Raw genomic sequence first — 26473 nt, 5'->3', positions numbered from 1 at the left:
TACTTAAGGGCAGAGACTTAGACGCCTGAGGGCCAGTGGAACCTTGGAGAGGAGAGGACTGGCCCCAGAAATCTAGATGTCCAGTGGCTATGGGAACCTCATGGAAGGCGGGCCACTTGGGCAGTGCGTGAGGGGCTTTCAGGATTTATTTCCACTTCTGTCATTAGGATGGGTTTAACTTCAAGGATAAAATCCCAGTCATGATTCTAACACTTAAAATTCATTCTTTTGGGTAACCAATGTCACTGAACGACTTGTGCAGAAATTGTTGAATGGAAACCTAAACTGCTGTGTAAACCTTCACCAAAAACACGATGAAGTGTCATTTTAAAAACTAATAATAAAATAAATTCTTTCAAAAATATTGCTGGTCTTTGGCAGGGTGGCCTTTTACCTCATTTCACCAGGAGTTGTCTGAACTACCAGGAATGAGAGTCCCGTTGATAGAATCATGCCAGACTGAAGCCTGCTAGCGTGAGCTTGGTACTTCATTCACGTCTTTAAAAGCAAATGTCTTTAACACAGACACGTTGGTCGGCCAACTTAGGCCAGGTGCCGTGGCGCTAACTCCAACTCATGGCGACCCTGTGTGTGTCAGAGCAGAACTGTGTTCCACAGGGTTTTCAATGGGCAATTTTTCAGAAGTAGATCGCCAGGGCTTCCTCCCGAGGAGCCTCTGGGTGGACTGACACCTCCAACTGTCGGCTGACAGCTGAGCGTATGAAAGGTTTACAGCACCAGAGAAAAAAACTTCTTCCTAAATTAGGAAACTGCAGTAGGACTGGGTCAAAACTAATATGAATCAGAGTTGTGGATTTCCACGACTTTACTGAATTCATCCTGTAACATCACTTACAAAAACGCTGGTGTCACAGACACCAGAAGCAGGTGTGTGTTTGCAGAACCCTCGGATCCATGGCCGTCTCCCTGATGAATGGTCTGGGCGCTATCTGTCCTCGAGACAAGATTTGACAAAGTGAGCAAGCAGCTAAACCAGACACTCCAAGTCTTGGTGAAAGTTAGAGATAATCTGGGTGGTCTGTAGTCCCCTGCTTTCCTTTAACAAATTATTCACCGTGTGTGGCAGATAAATCCATCCATGCTCACTCTCAACAGTTACACCTCATTTTCCGTAATCTGACTGATTTTCTGCACGATGAATTCTTTTCCCCAGCACAGTGCAGAGGGAAGGTTCCCATGACTCTTCCAAAGGCTAAAAAGATACAGAGCATCTTTCATTCTTGTTTTTGCTGTTGTTAGGTGCCATCGAGCCAGTTCAGACTCATAGCGACCCTATGTACAACAGAACAAAACACTGCCCAGTCCTGCACCATCCTCACAACGGTTGTTATGCTTGAGCCCATTGTTGTAACCACTGTGTCAGTCCACCTTGTTGAGGATCTTCCTCTTTTCCACTGACCCTGTACTTTACCAAGCATGATGTCCTTCTCCAGGGACTGATCCCTCCTGACAACATGTCCAAAATATGTAAGACACAGTTTTGCCATCCTGGCTTCTAAGGAGCATTCTGGTTGTACTTCTCCCAAGACAGATTTGTTCGTTCTTTTGGCCTTCCATGGTATATTCAATATTCTTCAATAACGCCATTATTGAAAGGTGTCAATTCTTCTCTGGTCTTCCTTATTCACTGTCCAGCTTTCACATGCATATGAGGCGATTGAAAACACCATGGCTTGGGTCAGGTGCACCTTAGTCCTTAAAGTGATATCTTTGCTTTTTAACGCTTCAAGAGGTCTTTTGCAGCAGATTTGCCCAATGCAACGCGTCTTTTGATTTCTTGACTGCTGCTTCTGTGGGTGTTGATTGTAGATCCAACTAAAATGAAATCCTTTACAACTTCAGTCATTTCTCCATTTATCATGATGTTGCTTATTGGTTCAATTGTGAGGATTTTTGTTTTTTTTTTTTATGTTGAGGTGTAATCCATACCGAAAGCTATGGTCTTTGATCTTCATCAGTAAGTGCTCCAAGTCCTCTTCACTTTCAGCAAGCAAGGTTGTGTCGTCTGCATATCGCAGGTTGTTAATGAGTCTTCCTCCAATCCTGATGCCACATTTCTCTTCATATAGTCCAGCTTCTCAGATTATTTGCTCAGCATACAGATTGAATAGGTATGATTAAAGGATACAACGCTGACTCACACCTTTCTTAACTTTAAACCATGCAGTATCCCCTTGTTCTGTTGGAACAACTACCCCTTGGTCTAAATACAGGTTCCTCATAAGCACAATTAAGTGTTCTGAAATTCCCATTTTTGGCAATGTTGTCCATAATTTGTTATGATCCACACAGTCAAATGCCTTTGCCTAGTCTTTGAAACACAGATAAACATTTTTCTGGTATTCTCTGCTTTCAGCCAAGATCCATCTGGCATCAGCAATATCCCTCATTCTACTTTCTCTTCTGAATCTTGAATTGCTGGCAGTTCCCTTTCAATGTACTGCTGCAGCCACTTTTGAATGATCTTCAGCAAAATTTTACTTGGGCTTGATACTAGTGCTGTTGTTCAATAATTTCCCCTTTCTTTTGGATCATCTTCCTTTGGAATGGGTACAAGTATGGATTTCTTTCAGTTAGTTGGCCAGGTAGCTGTATTCCAAATTTCTTGACATAAAAGAGTGAATACTTTCAGCACTGCATCTGTTTGTTGAAATATCTCAGTTGCTAGTCCATCAATTCCTGCAGCCTTGTTTTTTGCCAATGTTTTCAGTGCAGCTTGGACTTCTTCCTTCAGTACATCAGTTCTTGATCGTATGCAACCTCCTGAAATGGTTGAACGTCAACCAATTCTTTTTGGTACAGTGACTCTGTATATTCCTTTCATCTTCTTTTGATGCTTCGTGGGTCATTTAATATTTTCCCTGTAGAATCCTTCAACATTGCTGCTCGAGGCTTGAGTTTTTTCTTCAGTGCTTTCAGCTTCAGAAATGCTAAGCATATTTTTCCCTTTTGGTTTTCATCTTCTGGTCTTTGCACATGTTATTATAATTCTTTACTGTGTCTTCTTGAGCCACCCTCTGAAATTTCCTGGCCAGCTCTTTACTTCATGATTTCTTCCTTTCATTTCAGCTACTCAGCACTTAAGAGCCAGTTTCCAAGTCTCTTCTAACATCCATTTTGGTCTTTTCTTTCTTTCCTGTCTTTTTAATGACCTGCTTTCTTCATGTGTGATATTCTTGATGTCATTCCACAACTTGTCTGGTCTTTGATCATTAGCGCTCAATGCATCAAATATATCCTTGGGATAGTCTCGAAATTCAGGTGAGATATACTCAAGGTTATACTTTGGCTGTCATGGACTTGTTTTAATTTTCTTCAGCTTTGACTTGCATGTAAGCAATTGACGGTCTATTCCACAGTCAGCCCCTGGCCTTGTTCTTACTGATGATGATGTTGAGCTTTTCCATCGTCTCTTTCCACAGACATAGTCAATTTGATTCCTGTGTGTTCCATCTGGCGAGGTCCATGTGTGTAGTCACCGTTTACGTTGTTGAAACAGGGTATTTGTGATGAATAATTCATTGGCCTTTCTAAATTCTACCATGCTATCTCTGAAGTCGTTTCTATTACCAAGGTCATATTTTCCGATATACTAATCCTTTGTTTCCAACTTTCACATTCCGGTCATCAGTAATTATCAATGCATCTTGATTGCATGCGCTCAAAACACAACCGGTGAAGAGCTGCCTCCTCAAAGCAGAGTCGACCTTAATGACATGGAAAAGTCAAGCTTTCAGGACCTTCATCTGCTGATGTGGCATGACTCAAAATGAGAAGGAACAACTACAAACATCAATTAATAATTGGAACATGGAATAAACGAAGTTTGAATCTAGGAGAACTGGAAGTCATCAAAAATGAAATGGAATGCATAAACATCAGTATCCGAGGTATTAATGAGCTAAAATGTACTCGTATTGGCCATTTTGAATCAAACAATCGTATGGTCTACTGTTGTGAATTGAATTGAATTGAGTCCCCCAAAAATGTGTGTCAACTTGGCTAGGCCGATTCCAAGTATTGTGCGATTATCCTCCATTTCATGATCTGATATGATTTTCCTACGTTTTCTAAGTCCTGGCTCTGATGTTAATGAGGTGGAATTAACAGCAGTTATGTTAATGAGGCAGGACTCAATCTCTACAAGATTAGGTTGTGTCTTAAATCAATCTCTTCTGAGATATAAAAGAGAGAATTGAGCAGAGAGAAAGGGAGACTTCATACCACCAAGAAACAAGAGCCAGGAAAATAGCAAATCCTTTGGACCCAGGGTCCCTGTGTGCAGAAGCTCCTAGACCTGGGGAAGATTTATGACAAGGACCTTCCTCTAGAGCCAACAGAGAGAGAAAGTCTTCCCCTGGAGCTGGTACCCTGAATTCATATTTCTAGCCTACTAAACTGTGAGAGAATATATTTGTTTATTAAAGCCATCCACTTGTGGTATTTCTGTTATAGCAGCACTGGGTGACTAAGACATTTCCTATGCCAGGAATAAAAAATTGAAGATGAATGGCATCATGTTTATTGTCAAAAAGAACATTTCAGGATCTATCCTGAAGCACAACACTGTCAATGATAGGATAGTATCTATACACCTACAAGGAAGACAGACCAGTTAGTACGACTGTTATTCAAACTTATGTACCAACCACCAAGGCCAAAGATGAAGAAATTGAAGATTTTTACCATCTTCTGCAGTCTGAAATTGATCAAACATGCAATCAAGATGCACTGATAATTACTGGCAGTTGGAAACTTTCATTAGGAAAAAAAAAAACTTTGATTTTCTTACCATTAAAAAACCCAATTTTCTTATTTTCTCTTATGTCCCTCACCTTACCTCCAGGTTAATTATAAAACATTGTAGGTGTTCTGATTATTTTTGTTCTGAAACGCCTTCACTGGCCATTTATAGGATCCAAGTAGCTCTCAGACAAGGGGATTTTTCTAGATGTACACTGTCCAGTATGGTAACCTCCAGCCTCATGTGGCTACTGAGCACTTGAAATGTGGCTAGTCCCATTTGAGATGTACTATGAATAGGAAACCCTGGTGGCATAGTGGTTAAATGCTACGGCTGCTAACCAAAAGGTTGACAGTTTGAATCCACCAGCCAGGCACTCCTTGGAAACTGTATGGGGCAGTTTTACTCTGTCCTATAGGGTCTCTATGAGTCAGAATCAACTCAACGGTGATGGGTTTTTTTGGTTTTTTTTTTTTTTTTGAGTGGAAAATACACACCAGATTTCGAAGACTTAGTTAAATATATATATATATATAACTAGCTCCTTTAACAATTTTTATATTGATTACATGCTGAAATGAGAGTATTTTGAATATATTGGGTTAAATAAAATATTAACATTAATTTCACCTGTCTCTCTTTGCTTTTCTAATGTGACTACTAAAACATTTAAAACCACTGCTGTGGCTCACATTCTATTAAATGACCCTGTTCCCGACGGTGTCCTTTGGACAACAGCTTCAAATTTAAGAAGACAAAAGTATAGCAAAAGGACACTAGCCAAGTCGATTCTAGTTGGGTTTTATTAGTACTCCTAGTATCTAAAGCTGATCTCCTGAGCGAGTGTTTTCTCTCCACCTGCCCTGGCCTGATTAGATACCCGGTGGGCGCTTGAGGCTTTCAGCTGCTGGCTGGCAGGTCCCAGGCATCAGCCCAGCCTGCCTGCCGGCAGGGCCTCCACACTGCAGCCCCTGGGCCTGCAACCTGGGCCCCTCCAACCTCCACAAGTCCAAGCTCCCACTCGAGTCACTTCCCCCAAGTCCAGCTGCCCTGGGTAAAACAAGTGGTAAAGCACTTGACTATTAGCTGGTTGGTTGGTGGTCCAAACCCACCCAGAGGCACCCCAGCAGACAGGCCTGGTGATCTGTTCTGAGAGGTCAAGACAAGCATAAGTGAATGAGGTCCTTAACGCAAAGTGAGGCATTAGAATAGATTCTGGGAGAACCTGAGGTACGTGCTGAGCATTTAAGGGTGAGCAGGTGCTAGACTAAGACGGACTAGGAAGAAAGGCCTGCTAACTGACTTCTGAAAATCAGTCAGCGAACACAACGATCTGATCCACAACCGATCACAGAGATGGTACCAGACTGGGCAGCGTTTTGTTCTGTGGTGCATGGGGTCACCATGAGTCAGGGGTTGACTCGAGGGCAGCTAACAACAACAACAAATGCTTTCTGAGTGAAGGAAGCAGGAGGCAGATGAAGGGCAGCTGTGGAAAGGTATCGTCACGCAGACAAACAGGAACCGTGGGCTTCCCTCCTTCTTTATCCCTGACTCTTGCCCACCCAAGCTGTCTTTGACTTTCTCCTGTCCTGTCTGGTATTCTTTCTCTCCGAGAGTTCCCTGATAACCATGTAGGTTGAGTTGAGTTTGAGGTGATTGCGACCTACGCAAATGAAATGTGGAGTAAGCAGCCACACAGCTCAGGAAAGACATCCAGAGTAGGGGCAGATTTGGAGAGGGTGCTGGTGGAGAGGTGATGGGTTGGCCCTGGTGTTGGTTAGACTCCTCTCTGCAGGAGAGAAGGCAGATGGCAGAGAGACACAGGGCATTTCCACCTGCCCTTTCCTGCGGCCTCCACCCAGTTGGGCTTTTTTTGCATGAGTTTCCACAGACTTGCATCCTGCCTGCAGGGTTCTGCGTGGGAGCGTGTGTTGTATCAGGTTGTTCTGCAGCTCTTTCGTGTTTCATAAACTTTGCTTCTCAGCTGAGTTGTAAGCACCTTGGGGTGAGCGCCAGGCATTCAACAAACAGATACTGATCACCTATCGTGTTGCAGATGTTGGATCCTGGAGAACAAGATATACATCTCCATTTCCAAGAGAATTCAGGGGAAAAATAGTTTCATACAGATGGACAATCATTTTAATAGAGGCATGTATAAGAAGGAGTCCCTGGGTTGTGCAAAGTTAACACGCTCTACTACTAACCAAAAATTTGGTGGTTTGAGTCCACCCAGAAGTGCCTTGGAAGAAAGGCCTGGTGAGCTATGTCTGAAAAATCAGCCTATTGAAAATCCTTTGGAGCATACTTCTACTCTGACACACCAGGGGTTGCCGTGAGTCGAATCAACCGGACGGCAATGGATTTCTGTGTCAGAAAGAGCGCTTGAGAGAAATATACCCTGACCATTTGGGCTGTGGTTGGAGAGAGAGAGGCAGAAATTCCGAAGGTGCCTATAAAACTCCTTAATCACAATACATGTTTAATGTGTAATTTTGATTGATTGAGCGTTGACAAGCTACAAAACCACCAAAGACAACGGTCCCTAAGATGTGCTGGCAGGGGTGGTCCAACATGGTTCATGTGCTGGACCCTTTCCAAAGCCTACCCTGCCCCGAGTAGCCTGAGGCAGGGCCCAGGTGTGCAGGGAAAGCATTACCACCCTCTGCTGTGGTGGAGAGCACTGGAATGCCCACGGGCACATGGGACAAATTGGGCTCAATTTGCCATATGGCTTGGATTTCTCATTTCCCCTGGCATAATGTAATCAATTTTACAGAGTCTAGCGCCTTGCTACAGATTGTAAATGATAAGGTCACAAGGATTAGAGACCAGTTAAAAATTATAGAGGACATATGCTATGCATTTTACTAATGAATGGCTGTATTCAAACATGTTCACTAATTAATGGCAATATTTGAATGGGCCCACTAATGAATGGCAATATTGGAAAGTGGTGTTGAATCGGATACCCTGTGACCAGTGCTTCAGTTCTGGAAGACGCCAACTGCTCCATAAGGTCTGGGAGATGCTGATTTTGAAGCAAAATTGGGCAGGCCTTGCAAGATGTTGATTAGACTCAGAGGCTGACCTGCCAAGAAGTTTGTTTAGATGAATATTGATGGTGTGCAATTGTAATCAAATATTACAGGAGTCCAGCTTGCAACCAAATCCCACTTTATCCTTTGGGAACAAGAGGTGTCAGGAAAGGAAGGAGAGAGCTGGGAAGTTTGGAGGGTGGACATTAAAAGATTACGGCAAAGAGAAAGTAGGGAAGGAAGGGGGGATTGGGGAGAGAGGGTCACACCCTAGGGCACGTCTGTCACGGCTCCCCTCGTGACCAGTTCAGTTGTTAGAGCAAAGGATGCTGAGAGCCCTTCTGCTCAGAGTTATAAAAGTCCAGGAGGTAGCCCTGGTGACTGCATGTGGTACTCTCCTGGCTCCCATTCCTCCTCTTTCACCTGGAGCTCCAACTGGCTGACTTTCAAGTGTTTAAAGCCCTGATGGCACAGTGGTTAAGTGCTCAGCTGCTAACCAAAAGGTCAGCAGTTCCAACCTACCAGCTGCTCCAAGGAAGAAAGATGTGGCAGTATGCTTCCATAAAGATTAAAAAAAGATTACAGCCCTGGAAATCCTATGGGGCAGTTCTACCCTGTCCTTTAGGGTCGCTATGAGTTGGAATCAACTCAACGGCACACAACAATGAGAAGATAAAATTCACCTGAAGTCCTTTCCAGGTAAGGAGGCCAAATTGAGGCCAGTACGAGCTAGGAGACCAAGGCTCCACACACACCTGCACCTCCTCACAGAGCCCCCGCAGGTGGAGCTGGGAACAGACAGGTGGGGCCCCCACAGGCTCTTCCCGACCTGGCTCAGCTATCCCAGCAAGACTCAAAAGTGACCCTGAGTCATTGCTTTGGCCAGGAACATGTCTCTGTGATAAAACAAAGCCTAGAAGGAAGATTTTAAGCAAAATAATGTGATTTGTTTGAGATTCTTTTAATTCCATTTTTAAAACTTGTCACTAATAACATGGCATTTAGGAAAGGGTGAAGGGAACCAGGCTCTCACACACCCGGCTGCTGAGAGAGTGACTAGTGTGTGTGCTATGCCAACCAGGTTTGCAGTATGAGTCAAATTTCAAAATCCACATACCCTTTGACCCAGCTATTCCACCTCTAGACATATATCCTAAAGATTCGCGTTCACAGACGACCTGTGCACTGGCCACTCTCTGTGGCTTTATTTCTAATGGCAAAAGGTGGGCAAGGGCCAACTGCCCATGGGCAGGGGCTGGCAAAGTGAGCTGAGGTCCATGTGTGAGCTTAAGAAGAGCAGGCAGCTCAGTCTGTACTAATAAAGGACAGTCTGCAAGATGCGTTCAGTGCAAAAGCGAGGTGCAGGATACAACGTATGTTTTACATACCATTCTCATACAAATAGCCTAGATATGCATATGTTTGTGTATACATCGAAACCTGCGAAAGCCAGAACTCGGGGGACTGTCTTGCTCTCAGGGTCTCGTGAGTTTTCTGCCTTTGACAGCGTGCAGTCTTATCACTTTTCTATCACTCTGTTTAAAAAAAAAAAAAATTTTTTTTTTTTTTTTTTCACTCTGTTTAGTGGGGAAAAATTTGCGTTCTCCTTCTCTGACAGGTTTCCACCTTATACAGGTTCCGGCTTTTGCAGCTTTTACTGCATATGTGGGAAAACCTGTTGGCGTAGTTGTTAAGAGCTACAGTTACTAACCAAAAGGTTGGCAGTTCAAAATCCACCAGGCGCTCCATGGGAACATTATGGGGCAGTTCTACTCTGTCTATGCGTCGGAATCAGCTCAACAGTAACGAGTTTGGTTTTTTGGTTACTGTATATGTATATATATTTTTTTATATACATATTTGCTTAAATGTATATTTCTGGAAAGATACACATACAACTAGATGACAGTGATTGTCTCTGAGAAGCTTTGCACCTAACAGATGAAGGCAGGTACAACCTATATACCTTTTGTACTTCTTAAATTTGTGTATTATCCGTTCAAAAAATAAACTTTTTCTTTATAATTTATTTTTATTGTTGTCAAGAACATACACAGGCGAACAGACACCAATTCAACAATCCCTGCATGGACAATTCAGTGACGTTGATTACATCCTTCAAGCTATATAACCATTCTCACCTTCCTTTTCTAAGTTGTTCCTCCCCCATTAACATAAACTCACTGCCCCCTAAACTTCTTATCTAATCTTTTGAGTTACTGTTGTCAGACTGATCCCATATGCTGGTAGTCCCCAGCATATGACGGGGCTCCATTCCAACAACTCCCTTGGAAGTCATTTCCAACATAAGTCGAACACCTGATTTTTTTCTTAGTTTTCAGTATTAATGCCTTCATTATCAACCTTTACAAATCATAACATGGAACATCTATAAGTGAACATCTGAGAATGACAATATCAGCAAACCACAGACTGCAACATTGTATGTAGTGTATATGACTTAACTAGAAGATGCACAGAAAAAAAAAAACGGTTGTTAAGTGTGGTTTGTCGTAAGTCGGGGACCACCTGTAGATAGTTCTTAAAAGAGTACAATGCTCAAGGCAAATGAACAATTTTTAGAAACCCATGACTTTGTGGGTTATATTTCAGTAAAACTGTTAAAAAGGAATCTAAATGGCCAATAGACGTATTTTTAGGTTTATAAAAACCATGAGTGTTTTGAAGGAGGAAATAAGTTTAAATGTCTTTCTCCTTTGCTATGGGCTGGATCGTTGAATTCCCAGCGGTACCATCAGCGGCAGCACCACCCGCGCCATCTAAAGCATTTATTAAGCACCTCTCTTAATATGTGGCACATTGGCTGCTAAACAAAAGGTCAGCAGTTTGAATCCACCAGGCACTCCTTGGAAACCCAATGGAGCAATTCTACTCTGCCCTACAGAGTCGCTGTGCATCGTCATTGACCAGACGGTAACGGGTTTGGTTTTTAATTTTTCTTAATATGAGGCTCCAAGGCCAACCCTGTTCTTAATATGAGGCTCCAAGGCCAACCCTGTTCAAAGAAAGCTGAGGGGACGTGTGTCTTCCTTGTGTGACCTCATCTTCTCTGATAGGTCCCCTGGTTCCGAGACAGATATTAATAGAGTTCTTCTCTTGATCATGCGCACGGGGGGTGGGGTATATAAATGAAGACCTGCACAAGCTGAAAGACTGCATAGCACATAGAGGGACTTGATGAGATAATGGTGCTTGAAAAGGGATTTTTCAGAGCTCTTTTAAGAGCCCCATGAATGGAAATTAAACCAGGGCCTTTTCACAGTTGTTGCTGTTGTTAGTTGCTGTCAAGTCAATTCCAGCTCACGGCGACCCCATGTGTGCAGAGCAGAACTGTGCTCCATAGGGTTTTCAAGGCCGTGACCTTTGGGAGCAGATCAACAGGCCCGTCTCCCAAGGTGTTTCTTGGTGGGTTCGAACCACCAACCTCTTGGCTAGTAGTCAAGCGCTTAACTGTTTGTGCCACCCAAAATAAAAGTCATCTGAGGTGTGCAGGGTGATAGATGTCACAATGTTTGATGGGAGTCCTGCTGACAGTGTTTAACCACACTTGACAATTAGTGTAGAATTTGAAAAATACAAAGAGAGTCAGCTACTGAGCTACGTTCAGCTTCCAAAATGATTTCTTTTCAGCCATTGGCAGAGGGTGCGTAAAGATTGCCTTTATTTAGTCTGTTTGCATTTAGAACATGGCACAGTTTAAGAGTACTTCCCACCATGAGATCCTGTGATTTTAAGGTACTTGAAAGGAAACAACCCCACTTTCTTCTTTTCAAAATTGTGCTTTAGTGCATGATAATCTAACACCATTTCTGTTCTGTGGCTCCGTCTGGTCAGATGAGTTTTGCATATATCAGTGGCTAGTCACCCCATGGGGAGCCTTACTCTTCTGATACACTATTTGTAGCGTGCAGAGGCTGGATCTCATATATCACTGCTGCCATCTTCTGGGAAGTCGTATACCTAAGAGAAAACCGTTCCATCTATCCCCAAAGAAGTACAAATGCGGGCTTCATTCTTTTGATGTTTCCCTTGACTATAGTAAGGGGTCCTAAGATGGTATTTGATTCTCAGCTGTTCTTTCAACACAGGACTTCAGAGCTGTGAAAGAAAAATATAAAAGGCACATCATGAATTGTTTTCCTAATAGAAGCTGTCATGACAGAAAGCAGACACAAAGAGATTCTGGCTTTCCTAGAGATCATTCAGCTTGAAGGATCAAACCTTATTTTAAGGGTCATTACTTGTAGGGACCGACTAGCTCTCAACTGTATTGATCAGCAGCCACTGGGATGTCCTGATCACATTGGAAGCTGTTCGCTTGATTCCTTTTCATGCCTCCAAAGGGAAAATACCCATGCATCTCCTTTAGAATGTGGCCATTAGGGGTGTATGTGGACTGGTGGGAAATCAAACTTAAGCATCAATCCAGTGACTACTGACATCATATTGAATGATGAATATCACAGGCAGGTCACAGAGCTGGGTGGCCCTAGTTCTCCAAGGGGACCGAAAGCGGTGATACCTCTGAAGGTAGAGAGCAAGGCGAGACCAACATCCCTTTCTGTGCAGCCATCTCGTTGCTAGGGGACTTTTAGAAGCTTGGCATCTCCTAGGAGCTACTTGGTTTCTCCAGAATTCACACGTAACAGTAGTTGTTATCAGTATCCTGGGAATTAATTAACAGGGCCCTTCACTATCACCTTACTTTTATATGGAATTTTATTGTTTGTAAAGCATTGCAACCTTATGATAAAAACCTGTTTATTGTGTTTACAGTGAGCCAGAAACTATTAAATATTCTATTTTATTTTGTCTTGTTAATCCACCAAACAGTATTATTCCTTCCTTACAGGTACAAAAAAAAAAAACAAAGAGATGTTAAGATCACACAGAAAAATGATCAGAAAGGCCTTCTATCTCCAGGTCTTTCTGACTTTAGAGGCAACACTTTTAAGAACTAAACTACATTTGAACTTTTTAAAATATAAATACTTACTACCTGATTCTATGTTTTGTAATATACTATTTTTTTAATAAGAAATCCCTGAGTGGTGCTAATAGTTAACGTGCTCAGCTGTGAGCCAGAAGGTTGGAGGTTCGAGTCCACTCAGAAGTATCTTGGAAGAAAAGCCTGGTTGGTGATCTACTTCCTAAAAATCAGCCATTGAAAACCCATGGAGCACAGTTTTACTCTGACACACGTGGGGTCACCATGAATCAGAGTCAACTCGACAGCTACTGAGTATTCTTTATATGTTGTCCAGGTTCAAGATTTTACTCATATGAGAGGTATATACTCAACAGGTATTGATTGCAAGACAAAAATATGACTTGAAAGTTAAGAATAGTTTGACTATTACTTAGTAGGAAAAAAAACACTTGTCTTATTGTCTTTGTTAAACAGTATTTCAAACTTCTATACCTTGTCTTAGGCATTTAGGGTGAGCTAATTACTGTTACCACAAAGAAGGGAGGAGTTTGTCATTAATCTCTGAGGCAGCTAACCCAAAGAAAAAAATGTACTGAGTTACCAAGTTTGTTGTCAAATAAGAGGAAACAATCACACTATGGGGGTCGAAGAACTTTTTTAGTGGCATTAAATTCTAGGAGGTCTTTATCCTGTGGGTCCTTGAGATTAAAAACACATGGAAAGAGTCTTGAACTGCAATTTTGCAAATAACATAGAAAGTTCAAATAGTTGTTTTTTACATCCATCCTTTTAGAAAGGGCCAGGGAATAAATTGACCTAGAAAAATTTTTTCTGTAGGAACTATATCAGTCAGGATTCCACCAGAGAAACAGAGCAGTAGGAGATACAGAAGGAGCCCTAGTGGTGCAATGGTTAAGCACTGGGCTGCTAACCAAAAGGTCAACGGTTCAAACCTCCCAGTGACTACATGGGAGAAAGACCTGGCGATCTGCTCCTGTAAAGACTGCGGCCTAGGGAACCCTACGGGGCGGTTCTGCTTTGTCCTGTAGGGTTGCTGTGAGCTTTGTCCTGTAGGGTTGCTGTGAGTCAGGTTCAACTCTACAGCACACAACAACCCAAACCAAACCCACTGCCATCGAGTCGATTCTGACTCATAGCGACCCTATAGGACAGAGTAGAACTGCCCCATAGAGTTTCCAAGGAGCGCCTGGCGGATTCGAACTGCCGACCTCTTGGTTAGCAGCTGTAGCACTTTAACCACTATGCCGCCAGGGTTTCCACACAAAAACAGGAGATACATATTAACAGATTTACTGCAATGAACTGGCTACATGATTATGGGGGCTGGCCAGGCAAGTTCAAAATCTGTAGGGCAGGCCATCAGGAAGGGCTGGAAGTCTCAGGCACAACGGAAGCTGCTGTCCACAGACAGAACCTCTTCAAGGAAGCTTCAGTTCTGCTCTTAAAACCTTTCAGCTGATTGCATCAGGCCCACCCAGGTTATCTAGGATCGTCTCCCTAACTTCAGTAACCTGATTATGGACTTCAATCACATCAACAAAATACCTTCACGTTCATGCCTAGATGAGTGTTTGATTAAATAACTGGGGACTACAGCCTCACAGGAAACCCTGGTGGCATACAGCTGCTAACCAAAAGGTCTGCAGTTTGAATCCACCAAGTGCTCCTTAGAAACCCTATGGGGCAGTTCCACTCCACCCTCTAGGGTCACCAGGAGTCAGAATCAACACAACAGCTACAGGTTTTTTGTTTGTTTGATTTTTAAACAGCCTCACAAAGTCAACACATAAAACTGACCATCACAGGAGCTGAGATAATACAGTCTGTCTATGCTTTTTGATCACATCTAATAAGGTGATAGAGTTTTTAGAGAATCTATAGAATAAGTGTATGTAATTTTTACATTATAAGTATGTATACCCCCATGCATCTGTCAGTTTGTTGCACTGTGAGGCCTTGTGTGTTGCTGTGATGCTGGGAGCTATGCCACCGGTGTTCGGCTGACAGGTTTCAGCTGAGCTTCCAGACTAAGACAGACTAGGAAGAAAGACCAGGCGGTCAACTTCTAAAAAGAATTAGCCAGTGAAAACCTTATGAATAATGGTGGAACATTGCCTGATACAGTGCCAGAAGATGAGCCCCCAGGTTGGAAGACATTCAAAATACGGCTGGGGAAGAGCTGCCTCCTCAAAGTAGAGTCGACCAAATGCTGAAATTATCAAACAATATCATTAATATCAAGGCAAATAAAATTTTCCTGAAGATCATTCAAAAGTGGCTACAGTACTGTATCAACAGGGAGCTGCCAGAAATTCAAGCTGGATTCAGAAGAAGACGTGGAACAAGGGATATCACTGCTGATGTCAGATGGATCCTGGCTAAAAGTAGAGAATACCAGAAAGATCTTTACTCATTTGACTGAGTGGATCATAACAAATTATGGATAACATTGTGAAGAATGGGAATTCCAGAACACTTAACTGTGCTCATGAGGAAAGGTGTGCATCAGGGTTGTATCCTTTCACCATACCTATTCAATCTGTATACTCAGCAAATAATCTGAGAAGCTGGACTGTGTGAAGAGAAATTCGGCATCGAGATTGGAGGAAGACTCATTAACAACCTGAGTTATACAGATGACACAACCTTGCTTGCTGAAAGTAAAGAGGACTTGAACCATTTACTGATAAAGATCAAAGACCACTCCTTCAGTACGGATTACATGTCAACATAAAGAAACAAAAATCCTTACAACTGGACATCATGATAAACGGAGAAAAGACTGAAGTTGTCGAGGATTTCATCTTGCTCATATCTACAATCAACACCGATGGAAGCAGCAGTCAAGAAATCAAATGATGCATTGCATTGGGCAAATCTGCTGCAAAAGACCTCTTTAAAGTGTTCAGAAGCAAAGGTGTCACTCTGAGGACTAAGGTATGCCTGACCGAAGCCATGGTGTTTTCAATCACCTCATACGCGTGTGAAAGATGGATGATGAATAAGGAAGACCAAAGAAGAGTTGATGCATTTGAATTGTGGTGTTGATAAAAAATATTGAACATACCATGGACTGCCAAAAGAACTAACAAGTCTGTTTTGGAACAATTACAACCAGAATGCTCCTTAGAAGCAAGGATGGCAAGACTACATCTCACATGCTTTGGACAGATTATTAGGAGGGATCAGTCCTGGAGAAAGACATCATGCTTGGTAGAGGGTCAGTGAAAAAGAGGAAGACCCTCAAGAACATGGATTGACACAAGGGCTGCAACAACGGGCTCAAACACAGCAACAATTGTGAAGATGGTGCAGGACTGGGCATTGTTTCGTTCTGTTGCACATAGGGTCACTATGAATGAGAATCGACTCGACCGCACCTAACAATAAAAAAAAAAAAAAAATTTTTTTTTTTTTAACAATAAGTGTGTATAATGTATTCCATAAGTATGTATGTATAACTTTTATAGTTTTAAGTGGGCTTTTTCTTAAAATCTTTTTTAAAACCATACAGAAAAGATGGCATTTCTCAGATCCAGCTCAAGAAAGGATACCCTCTTGGTTAGCAGCCGTAGCCTCAACCACTGCGCCACCAGGGCTCCACCATGCCCTTAGTGGGTGGCTCAGTAATTTTTTCATGGCCTTTCTAGGCTGAAAGAAATGCCTAATAGTTCTGTTACTAAATATTAATAAGAACCAATATCTTAACAACTCAGTCATCATTTGAAAAAATACTACTGTATTTTTACACATGTAAAAAAAAAATTGGTATGTCACATTTACGAAAATACTCCATGGGGGAGGGTTTTCAACTGGCGAACAGACTTAGAATAAGTGTGTCATTTGCAGAAAAATACAGTGAACATAAATTGAAAGAAAAATATACCTTTATTTGTTCTTAAATAACTGCGTTTCCTGTTCCAAATTGATTTTCACGTGGTACTTGTTTTTTTATCACAGTAACCTCCAAAAACCTAGGTTTTCAAAGCCTTTAAAAGGAAAGGAGCACAATCTACATTAATACTGTGAACTACCTTGAGTCAGACCCCTGGTGGCGCAGTGGTTAAAAGCTTGGCTGCTAACCAAAAGGACAGCAATTCAAATCCACCAGCCGCTCCTTGGAAACCCTATGGGTTAGTAACTCACACACAGTCCAACAGATGTCAAATATCACTGAGTTTTCCTTAACATGTTAAAACAGCCCACAGCATCCTTGTGAGTTTGTTGAGGCACCCCAGGGTGCCTGGGTGCAAAATTTGGGAACCTAAGCATTTGTACAAGCACCTGGTTGAGAGTCTTGAGTTCTGGGTAATGTAGTTAAAAACCTGACCATTTTAGAGATCAAATTAGACCTTCCAGATATTTCTCCATTTTGTATGCGACAGATTTGTATTACTTTACTGGTAAAAACCCACTGCATGATATGAATTTAAATTATACTCTCTGGATAGAAGCAATACCGGAAGTGTACGGATGTGAAATCATCAGCGACATATTCCCACAGCTTTTGCCTGGCTTTTGCCACACTGAAATGGGGAGGCTTTCAGTTTTGTGTGCTCTTTTCTTTTCTGTTATTTCTTTGTAGCCCATCCTTTGTAGCACCGGTGTGAAAGGGAATGTAATGTATTTGTGTCAGGAAAGGCCTATTTATTCTGACAAACTGATCAACCTCCAGGGTGTTCCTCCACCATGAAACTGATTTTATATCTCATCCAATAGCTAATAAGATGTGAAGAGTGTCCCCATCACAGCGGAGAGCAGCCTTGCCTCCACAGGAAGAATAGGATGAAATCACACATCAAGTTCTTCTCAATGATTAAACCTCACGGTCCACGTTTTTTTCACTCAGAAGAGCAGAGTGGTGGGTCTGCAGCAAGCCCTGAGATTAGCAGATACATTAGAAAAAAAAAAAAATGGAGAAAGCCCTAGGACCCAATTTATTCACTGCTCATTAGATTGGATTTCACTTTAGAGAAAATGAATTTGTCGTATGCACTGAAACATTCTGGTGTTGGTGTTTGTGTAAGGACATGAAACAAATAATTTCTTTCATAAGGATCATCACAAAGCTGGTTCCTATGAGGCAGGCATTAAAGATTTCCCAAATGTCTACCTTTTCCAAGCTGCTGTCCCACTCTGCCATCTCTAACATCAACTACTCCCCTTCCCCTCAGTACTCTCTCTCCTGTCTTTGGGTTCCCTAATTCCCTACAAAGTCTCCCAGAACTCACAAACCATATAAACGAAATGGCTCACTGGGTTGTAGAGGCTGGCAAGTCCCAAATTCATGGGTCAGCCGTAGGCTTCTCCCTGGCCCTCAGTCTCTACCCAGAGATGCTCAGCTTTCTCACTCTGTGGACTGGGAAGCCCGCTACTCGGTCTCCTGCTGGTCTCTCCTGCCGGTCTCACCTTCCTTGACAAAGGTGGGCTTTTCCTTCTGCTCTGGAATTGGTTCTCTTTTAAGGAAAAACTGACCAATCCCCTTGGCAGGCCCCAATTATCTTATTTACACAGCCCCACCCAATCACCTGGGTGGGAGTTATAAGACCATGGCGAGAAACGCCATACTAAGTAATTCATCACACTGCAGACATCATGACACATGCTTTGCCCACCTGAACCTTTGTTTTGTTTTGGAGACAGTACTCTTCAGAGATGAAGAGATAAAGTCTGGGAATGCTCTCTACAAGTGGAAGATGGTGATCTACCAAATAGGGCTGGGTGGAGAGGAGACACAAGAATACATAGCATTATCCAAGTGACAGGCCTTTCTTGCAAGGCTCCTCTGGGTGGACTCAAACGTCCAACCTTTGGTTAGCAGCCAAGCACATTAACTGTTTGCACCTCCCAGGGACTCCCTGCCTCTGTAGAAGAGGTGGTTTCCTTATAGAATCCCTTCCTTTTTGTTTGTTAGGTCCTGAAATTACAGTAATTTTCAAATGCAAATTGGACATAGAGAAGGAGCAATCTGTTCATGTGGCGAAGAGAACGTGAACGAAATCTTATGCTGTGCAGGCTGCTCTTTTTGAGGAAGGGAAGCATCAGTGGTTAAGAGCTTGGCTTCCAACCAAAGGTTCAGTGGTTTGAATCTACCAGCCACTCCTTGGAAATCCTATGGGGCAGTTCTACTCTGTCGCTATGAGTCGGAATTGACTTGACAGCAACATTTTTGGATTTTTTTTGTTTTTTATTTTTGCTTTTCAGTTCAAAACCAACTGAAGCAAAACTAGCTTAAACTCCTGGTTTATGGTCTAGAACACTAATCAGAGTAGTTCTCACTGGAAATTCCTGCAGGAAACCTCTTAAGTCTTATAGACGTTCAGAGCCATTGTTGTATCAGTTACCTATCGCTGTGTAAGAAACAACCCAAAACTTAGTGACTTAAATAACAGCAATCTCTTTTCTGTTTCTGTTTTGCATTTGCCCACAAACCTGCAGTTTGGACAGGGCTCTGTGAGGACAGCTTGCTTGTCTCTGTAACAGGTAGGGTCTCTGTAACAAGGACTGCTCTTCTGGGAGTTGGAGGGTCCACTTCTGATGGGTGCCTTATTCACATGACTAGCAAGCTAGTGCTGGCTGTCCACTGACAGCTCAGCCAGGGCTGTTGGCCAGGGCCTCTTCATGAGCTGTTGGGCTTCCTCATGGTGTGGCAGCTGGGCTTCAGGGCTCCAGTGATGGCTCCGTCCACTCTCAAGGACCTCCAGTCATGACTTAAAATATTTTTGCTTTTCAAACCTTCTGAAGTCAGAAATTAACTCGTTCCTTCTCTTGGTAATCCCTACTCAGAGCATCAGGTCAGCATGAGCTTGACAGGGTGACCTCCTGGAGTTGGTATCATTTTCCCAGAAGCTGAACCTGTATAACTTTGTGGCTAAAAAAAAAATTGGCTTGAGCCCCAGACTGCCTAGATCCATCACTCGCTTACAGCTGCGTGACCTTGGGCAATTTCCTACACCTCTTGGAATCTCAGTTTCCTCATCTGTATAATGGGGAGAATAGTAACTACCTCTTTTTTTTTTCATAGGATTGTGGTTCAAATTAATATATGTACAGGTTTCCCCCGCTATCCAAAAGTAGAGCATTCCTACAAAACCTTTCATAAGCTGCAATGGCATAAAGGGAAGAAGGAATTAATTACATGGGAAAAATCGTTGAGAGTTCTCAGACCCAAAAAAGAACCTATGAAATCATAGCAAATAACACATAAAGCCTAAAGTAATACTAACAGAGAGTAAAAGCAGGAATGATACGATAAATACACAGCCTATATAAAGTAGAAATAATGTGCTACAGTGTAGTTTCATTTACCAGAATCGGGAAGACCGCGAGTACACTGGGAGGCTGAGAGGTGGTGGTGGTGATGATGGGAGCCCCAGCAGCCTAGCTATGGCGGCTTCATGCTGAGATGCTGAGTATAGTTCCCAGTGAAGGAGTTTGGAGGCCTCACTCTTGCTACGTGGGTGTGCACTGCCTTTTTTTTTTTTTTAAGGAATACAGACTTTACTGAAGGTAACATAGGGGAAACAAGGGAGAGCTTTGTATCTCTCTCAGCATAGCAGATGACTTAGTGTTCCCCCCGCCGCCAACTCCCCTTCTCCGCAAAACTTCCTAAGAGACAGGAAATGGAAGCTGCTAGTCTGTTAAGGCCTGGGTGTGGAAAGCAGCATTCAATCTCTTCCATCATGTTCTATGGGGTAAGCAGTCACAGCATCTAGATATAAAGGGAAGGGACATAGAGCCCCCCACTCAATGGGACCAATATCCAATAATTTTGGGTCTGTGTTCTAAAACCATCACAATCACCCACACACCACACTCATGGACTTGCTATTGTCTCTGCCAGGACGTCTTCTCTGAACACAGTTTCTGCTGTGAGAGATGTTGCCCTGACTAGTTAATGAAATGTATATGGAGGAGACTGGCTTTCTAGTGAAGAAACTGCTTACCCAGCTATGAAACACTGTAGGGAAAAAATCATCCCTGGCTGGCATCTCCTCAAACTTTAGAACATATTGTATACTAGGCATGGTCCTATCCACTCAGTATTATCCCACCTAATCCTCACAATGGCCATATGAGATCATCATGATTATCATTCTGCTTTTTCAGGGGAGGAAACTAAGGCACAGAAACAAAACTGGCATCCCCAAGGTCTCACAGTTGGCCACCACAGCAGCCTCCAGACTGTGGTTGGTGACCATGGAAATTGGAAGTACTTTCTGGGGGGCCTCATTGTCCCAAACACCTTACTAAGACAGACAGACCTTGACCAAGCCCAGCTAGCTCTTGCTTTTTCAGCCTCCTTCTTTGTAAGATGAAGTGTGGACGGCAGTTGTCACCCGTGTGAGAAGACTCCGTGTCAGCCCCTCTCTCTTCCCCATAAGAGGCTTCAATACGGAAATAAGTCCTTTAACCTAGATCCTTCAATCCCCCATGTATGTAACCAAGTATTAGATATGACGTTCTTGAATAAAGTTGTTTTCCTCCTATTCTAACAACAGTGACACTTCACTGCAGGTACTTATTTGCACAACTGTCTCTTCCACTAAACTGGAAATGTCTTAAGAAAATGTGACACATGCATCTTTGTAACCCCGCTACCTCACACAGTGCTTGAAACATTCCATAGTCAAGAGTGAACAGTCTTAAATCCCTGATTGAGCAGGAGAACAGTGGGATGCAGATCTTAAATTCTCATGAAAAGACCAGACTTAATGGTCTGACTGAGACTAGAGGGATTCCAGAGGTCATGGTCCCAGACCCTTTGTTAGCCCAGGACTGGAACCATCCCGAAGCCAACTCTTCAGACTGGGATTGGACTGGACTATAAAACAGAAAATGATACTGGTGAGGAGTGAGCTTCTTGGCTCAAGTCGACACATTAGACTGTGTGGGTAACTCTTGTCTGGAAGCGGGATGAGAGGGTAGAGGGGGGCAGGAGCTGGATGAATGGACACAGGGAATACAGGGTGGAGAGGAAGAGTGTGCTGTCTCATTAGGGGGAGAGCTGCTACGAGTATACAGTAAGGTGTATATATAAGTTTTTGTATGAGAGACTGACTTGAACTGTAAACTTTCACTTAAAGCACAATAAATTTAAAAAAAGGAGTGAACAGTCCCATCAAAATATCACTTCATTTCTCTTTGCAAAAAGGACTTTTGACATAGAAACTATCATGCAAGTCAGAGGAATGAATGTGATGAGTTTGGAAAAGGAAGAAAAACACGTTACGGTTGAATGTAACCAGCAAAACCAGTTGCCACCGAGTTGACCCTGACTCATGACACCCCATGTGTGTCAGAACTGTGGTCCACAGGGTTTTCAATGGCTCATTTTTCAGAAGTAGATCACCGGGCCTTTCTTCCAAGGTTCCTCTGGGTGGACTCAACCCTCCAGCCTTTGATAAGTAGTCAAACATGTTAACTGTTTGCACCCCCCAGGGTCTCCTGCAACCAGCAAGCTCCTCCTTAACAAACGTGTCTTCTTTTGCAGCTTGTGTTCTGTCGGGACTGTAAAGAGGTCTACCACGAAGGTGAATGCAGTGCCCAGTCTGAAGCCTCAGGAATGATTACTCAGGTAAAGGGTACCCCACTCAATTCCTCAATTTCCCCCTCAGGGCATGAGGGAGGGAGTAGAGCTGTGTCTTGGAGGTCACCAACAGGAAACCAACACCAGACTGGTATCCTGAAGACAGTGAATGGGACTCTGGCTTCTCCACCATTCTAGTTCTTCACCCAGAACCATCCCCACCTCAGGGCAGACCTGGGACTACAGCCTTCCCAACAGCTGTTTGGTGGCTGTTGGCTCTTCCATGATGGAATTTTCCCTAGGGGTATGGGGGATAGGGGTGTACAACAATAGCACGCATGAAAGGACTCTTTGGAAGGGAGATAAAACAATTCCACAATCTCTAAGACAGAGGAATCACAAACTCCACTTTTGGTTCTGGTTGTTTTGTTTTGTTTTAACTGCTGTTGTTTAGAATCTTTGGCCAAAAAAAAAAAAAAGATCTCCTTGAATGACATGCATAGAAGTAGTGTCTGAAGCAAAGATACCACTGTCTTTTAGCACTATCAGGAACTGTGCTAAATTGTCTTTCAGTCTTGATTAGGGAAGGAGCAGGTTTACTAAGCCTTCCTCTGATGCGCTATTTAAGGCTTAGGGAAATGCAAATATATTTTCTTCTCTTTATTAATGATGATGAACCAAACCTTAGGGGAAATGAATAAAAACTTCAGCACAGTTGATGAATTTGCTCATTATTTTTCTACTGATATAGATGTTAACAAGGATTTAAATACCAAATCTACCCAGATAAATCCTTTAGTCATTTTATTGATAGGAACCTAGTAAACAGACACAGAAGTTGCAGAACATCTTAATTTACAGTAGAGAATTTCAAAGATCTAATGCTCTCAGATCAGAACATAAAGCAGTTGTGTCTCCATAAGGCATTCTGTGGAGGTGTTTACTCAACAGTAGCACAACTAAGCAAATACAACCAGTGAATTCAGGCCTTCTCTTTGGCTTTTGGAAACCCTGGTGGCGTAATGGCTAAGAGCTATGGCTGCTAACCAAAAGGTCAGCAGTTCGAATCCACCATGCTCTCCTTGGAAACCCTATGGGGCAGTTCTACTCTGTCGTTAGGGTCGCTATGAGTTGGAATTGACTCGATGGCAGTGGGTTTGGTTTTTTGGTTTTTCTTTGGCTTTTACAATGTTGGCCATAAGTACTTTGGGAGATTGAAGACTGAATTGTGATTTCCGTAGCAGAGAAAGCAAGTGCTCTTTGTATTGACTTTGCTTTCAGAGGTGTTCATAGGAAGGCTCACAGTTCTTGAGAGGCTGCCTCAGAATCACTGTAGCCCCAGAAGAACCTGAGGCTCTGGGAAATGAGGTTCTTCCAGCAATTTCCACCCATGTGCCCTTAAGGTTATTTGCCTTAGAAATCCCAGACATGGACAAAGGTTTCCAAGAAGTGATACTCCGACATCTATTTATCTGAAAACAGTAAGCAGGAAGGTGAAGAAGAATATCACTTAGTCTAAAAGTTCTGAGATGCCTGACCATCCCAATAATCCCATTCACGCTTCATTCATACCAACTAGTCTTGGTATGAAAGATTAAGGTAGTTCAAATTAAAAAAAAAAAAAAAAGGGGGCATTAAGACCTTAGTGTTCAACACAGGAAAATGGGAGAAGGGAAGTTAAAGATGACCTTAAACTTAGATGATTAAAGCCGCCTGTTCATCTGAATATGTCTGCAAACAGCATCAATTAGCAGATAATAATCGTATATTTGTATAGACCAGGCACCCTGCTAGAATCTCTGGAAAAATTCAGATAAATAAATTTTCCTTCAGTGGCTCAGAGGGGAGACTCACAGGAAAATAAATAATTACAGTAACATGCTAAGCCAAAGTTTAGCAAATGCAACCACCAACGTTTGCCCTGACAGGGAACACAACAGAGAATCCCCGACGGAGCAGGAGAACAGTGGGACGCAGACCTCAAATTCTCATAAAAAGACCACACTTAATGGTCTGACTGAGACTAGAGGTGATCCTGGAGGTCACGGTCCCTGGACCCTCTGTTAGCCCAAGTTCAGAACCATTCCCAAAGCCAACTCTTCAAACAGGGATTGGACTGGACCATAAGACACAAAGTGATACCGGTGAGAAATGAGCTTCTTAACTCAAGTAGACATCTGAGACTCTGTGGGCACCTCCCATCTGGAGGCAATATGAGACGGCAGAGGGGGACAGGAGCTGGCTGAATGGACACGGGGAATACAAGGTGAAGAGGAGGAGTGTGCTGTCTCATTAGGGGAAGAGCAACTAGGAGTACATAGCAAGGTGTATATAAATCTTTGTATGAGAGGCTGACTTGAATTGTAAACTTTCACTTAAAGCACAATAAATAAACAACTAAGTATAGCAAATGCAACTTTGTGTGAAGCTTCCCTGGAGAAGTCATATTCCCTGGAGAAGGTGATATTGAGTTTATTCTTAAAGACAGAGTTTGTCAAGAGAACAACAGGCTCTGATGATAAGGAACATTTTAGCAGAGGAGACCATATGTGCAAGGGTACAGGGCAAGAATCTCTTGAACTAGACTGTGTTCCATTCATCCCTAAACCCTCAGGCCCAAGACAGTATCTGGTGCACAGTTATTCAATAGATGTTTGTTGAGTAATGGTGTTGTCTATAAAGAAAAAGACACTATTTCATTCCTTCAACAAGATGTATTAAATGCTTAAAGAGGTTAGGCATCATTCTAGGCTCTGGGGAAAAAGAGCAAGACATAGTCCCTGCTCTCACGGAGTTTGCCTTGCTTTATTAAATGCCACGAGGGCTGTGCAAACAATCTGTGTGATAGGAATTCCAAGGAGGGATAGTACAGTTCAGGCCAGGGTTACCCAAGAAAGAATTCAGAAGGTAGTGGCCCTACAGCTAGACCTCCCTGAAACCAGTCTTCTCCCTGCCTCCGGCTCATGATCACAGGGCCAGCCCCGTATTCTTCTTATTTGAAAACAAAGCAAACTAAACCAACCAAACTAAAAGAGCCTGCTGGTCAGCTGCTGCCTGAGAACAGAAGACAACACTTGGTTTTTTCCTGCCATTTTTTCCTAAGTCTCTGATTCAGTCAGGGTCCCATAGGAAAGAGAATCCAACTCCAATGGACACATGAAGAGATTTTAAGGAAAGAGATGACCTACAGAGGTATGAGTAAGGTTACAGGAACAAAATACGATGTGTCTAGCAACAGTGGGAAGCCAGGACTGCCATGGGCCTGAAAGGACAAAAGGAGGAAAGGGTGTTACATGACCCAGTGGTGAAACTCTGGGGCCAGGACAGGAGGTGGGGGGTCCAGCTATTGTCAGAAACGGGCCCAAAGCAGAAAAAGCAAGGACGGACATCTTAACTTCTTCCTTCCACCCTTTGATCTCTTGTTAATGCTTCCCATTGGCCAAACCCAACTGAAAGCCAGCTACAAAGGACCCTAGGGACATAGCCCATGAGAGTCAGCCTTTCAGGTTCTGAGTAGAGAAGAGAAAACAATACAGAACAACCAGCACATACTCACTGGGGTAATTCACCCAGTTTCCAAAATTTTCTTGTTTCAACCATAGCCACTCTTGAACATGTTTCTGTTGTTAGCTGCCATCAAGTCGGCCTCAACTCATGGTGACCCCATACACAACAGAACAAAATGTCGCCCAGTCCTGTACAATCCCCATGATCCATTGCAGAGCAGACCGTTGTGACCCATAGGAATTTTATTGGCTGATTTTGGGGAGTAGATCACCTGGCCTTTCTTTCTAGTCTGTCTTAGCTTGAAAGCTCCCCTAAAACTCTGTTCAGCGTCATAGTAGATGCAAGCCTCCACCGACAGACAGATGGTGGCTGCGAATGGGGTGAACTGGCCAAGAGTTGAACTCAAATCTCCTGCAAGGAAGGCAAGAATTCTACCACTGAACCATGACAGTTCTCATACTCTTGAACATAGAAAGGGATACAACAAACAAGGGATTTCATCAAACTAAAAGACCTAATTCCACTTGGTAGTGGAGGTTTTTACTTTAATCGAACCAGGCTATTTTCTGTTTTCCACATTCCTCTCGATGGCTGCGGTCTCCAGGTGGATGACCTCTGTAACTTCATTGACCTAAAATGTTTGAAAGGAAAGTGCTCTA

The 26473-nt window shown here is 42.9% G+C and overlaps 1 protein-coding gene across 5 annotated transcripts in view; it reads left to right on the top strand.

The window, feature by feature from the left end:
• Window positions 1–26473, top strand: part of PRKN (parkin RBR E3 ubiquitin protein ligase) — a 1645966-nt gene that overhangs the window by 1554771 nt on the left and 64722 nt on the right. For all 5 annotated transcript variants that reach the window (XR_007512454.1, XR_007512451.1, XM_049852588.1 and 2 more), the window contains exon 10: window positions 22272–22355. Coding sequence is in view for 3 of the 5 variants with exons in the window: in XM_049852588.1 (XP_049708545.1) it covers window positions 22272–22355 (84 nt within the window). In the remaining 2 variants the exon portion in view is untranslated. The remainder of the gene's footprint in view (window positions 1–22271; window positions 22356–26473) is intronic.

Source organism: Elephas maximus, chromosome 1 (genome assembly GCF_024166365.1).
Source record: "Elephas maximus indicus isolate mEleMax1 chromosome 1, mEleMax1 primary haplotype, whole genome shotgun sequence".
Classification (NCBI taxonomy): domain Eukaryota; kingdom Metazoa; phylum Chordata; class Mammalia; order Proboscidea; family Elephantidae; genus Elephas; species Elephas maximus.
Note: the sequence above shows the minus strand (reverse complement) of the source record. Positions and strands in the feature narration are given on the sequence as shown.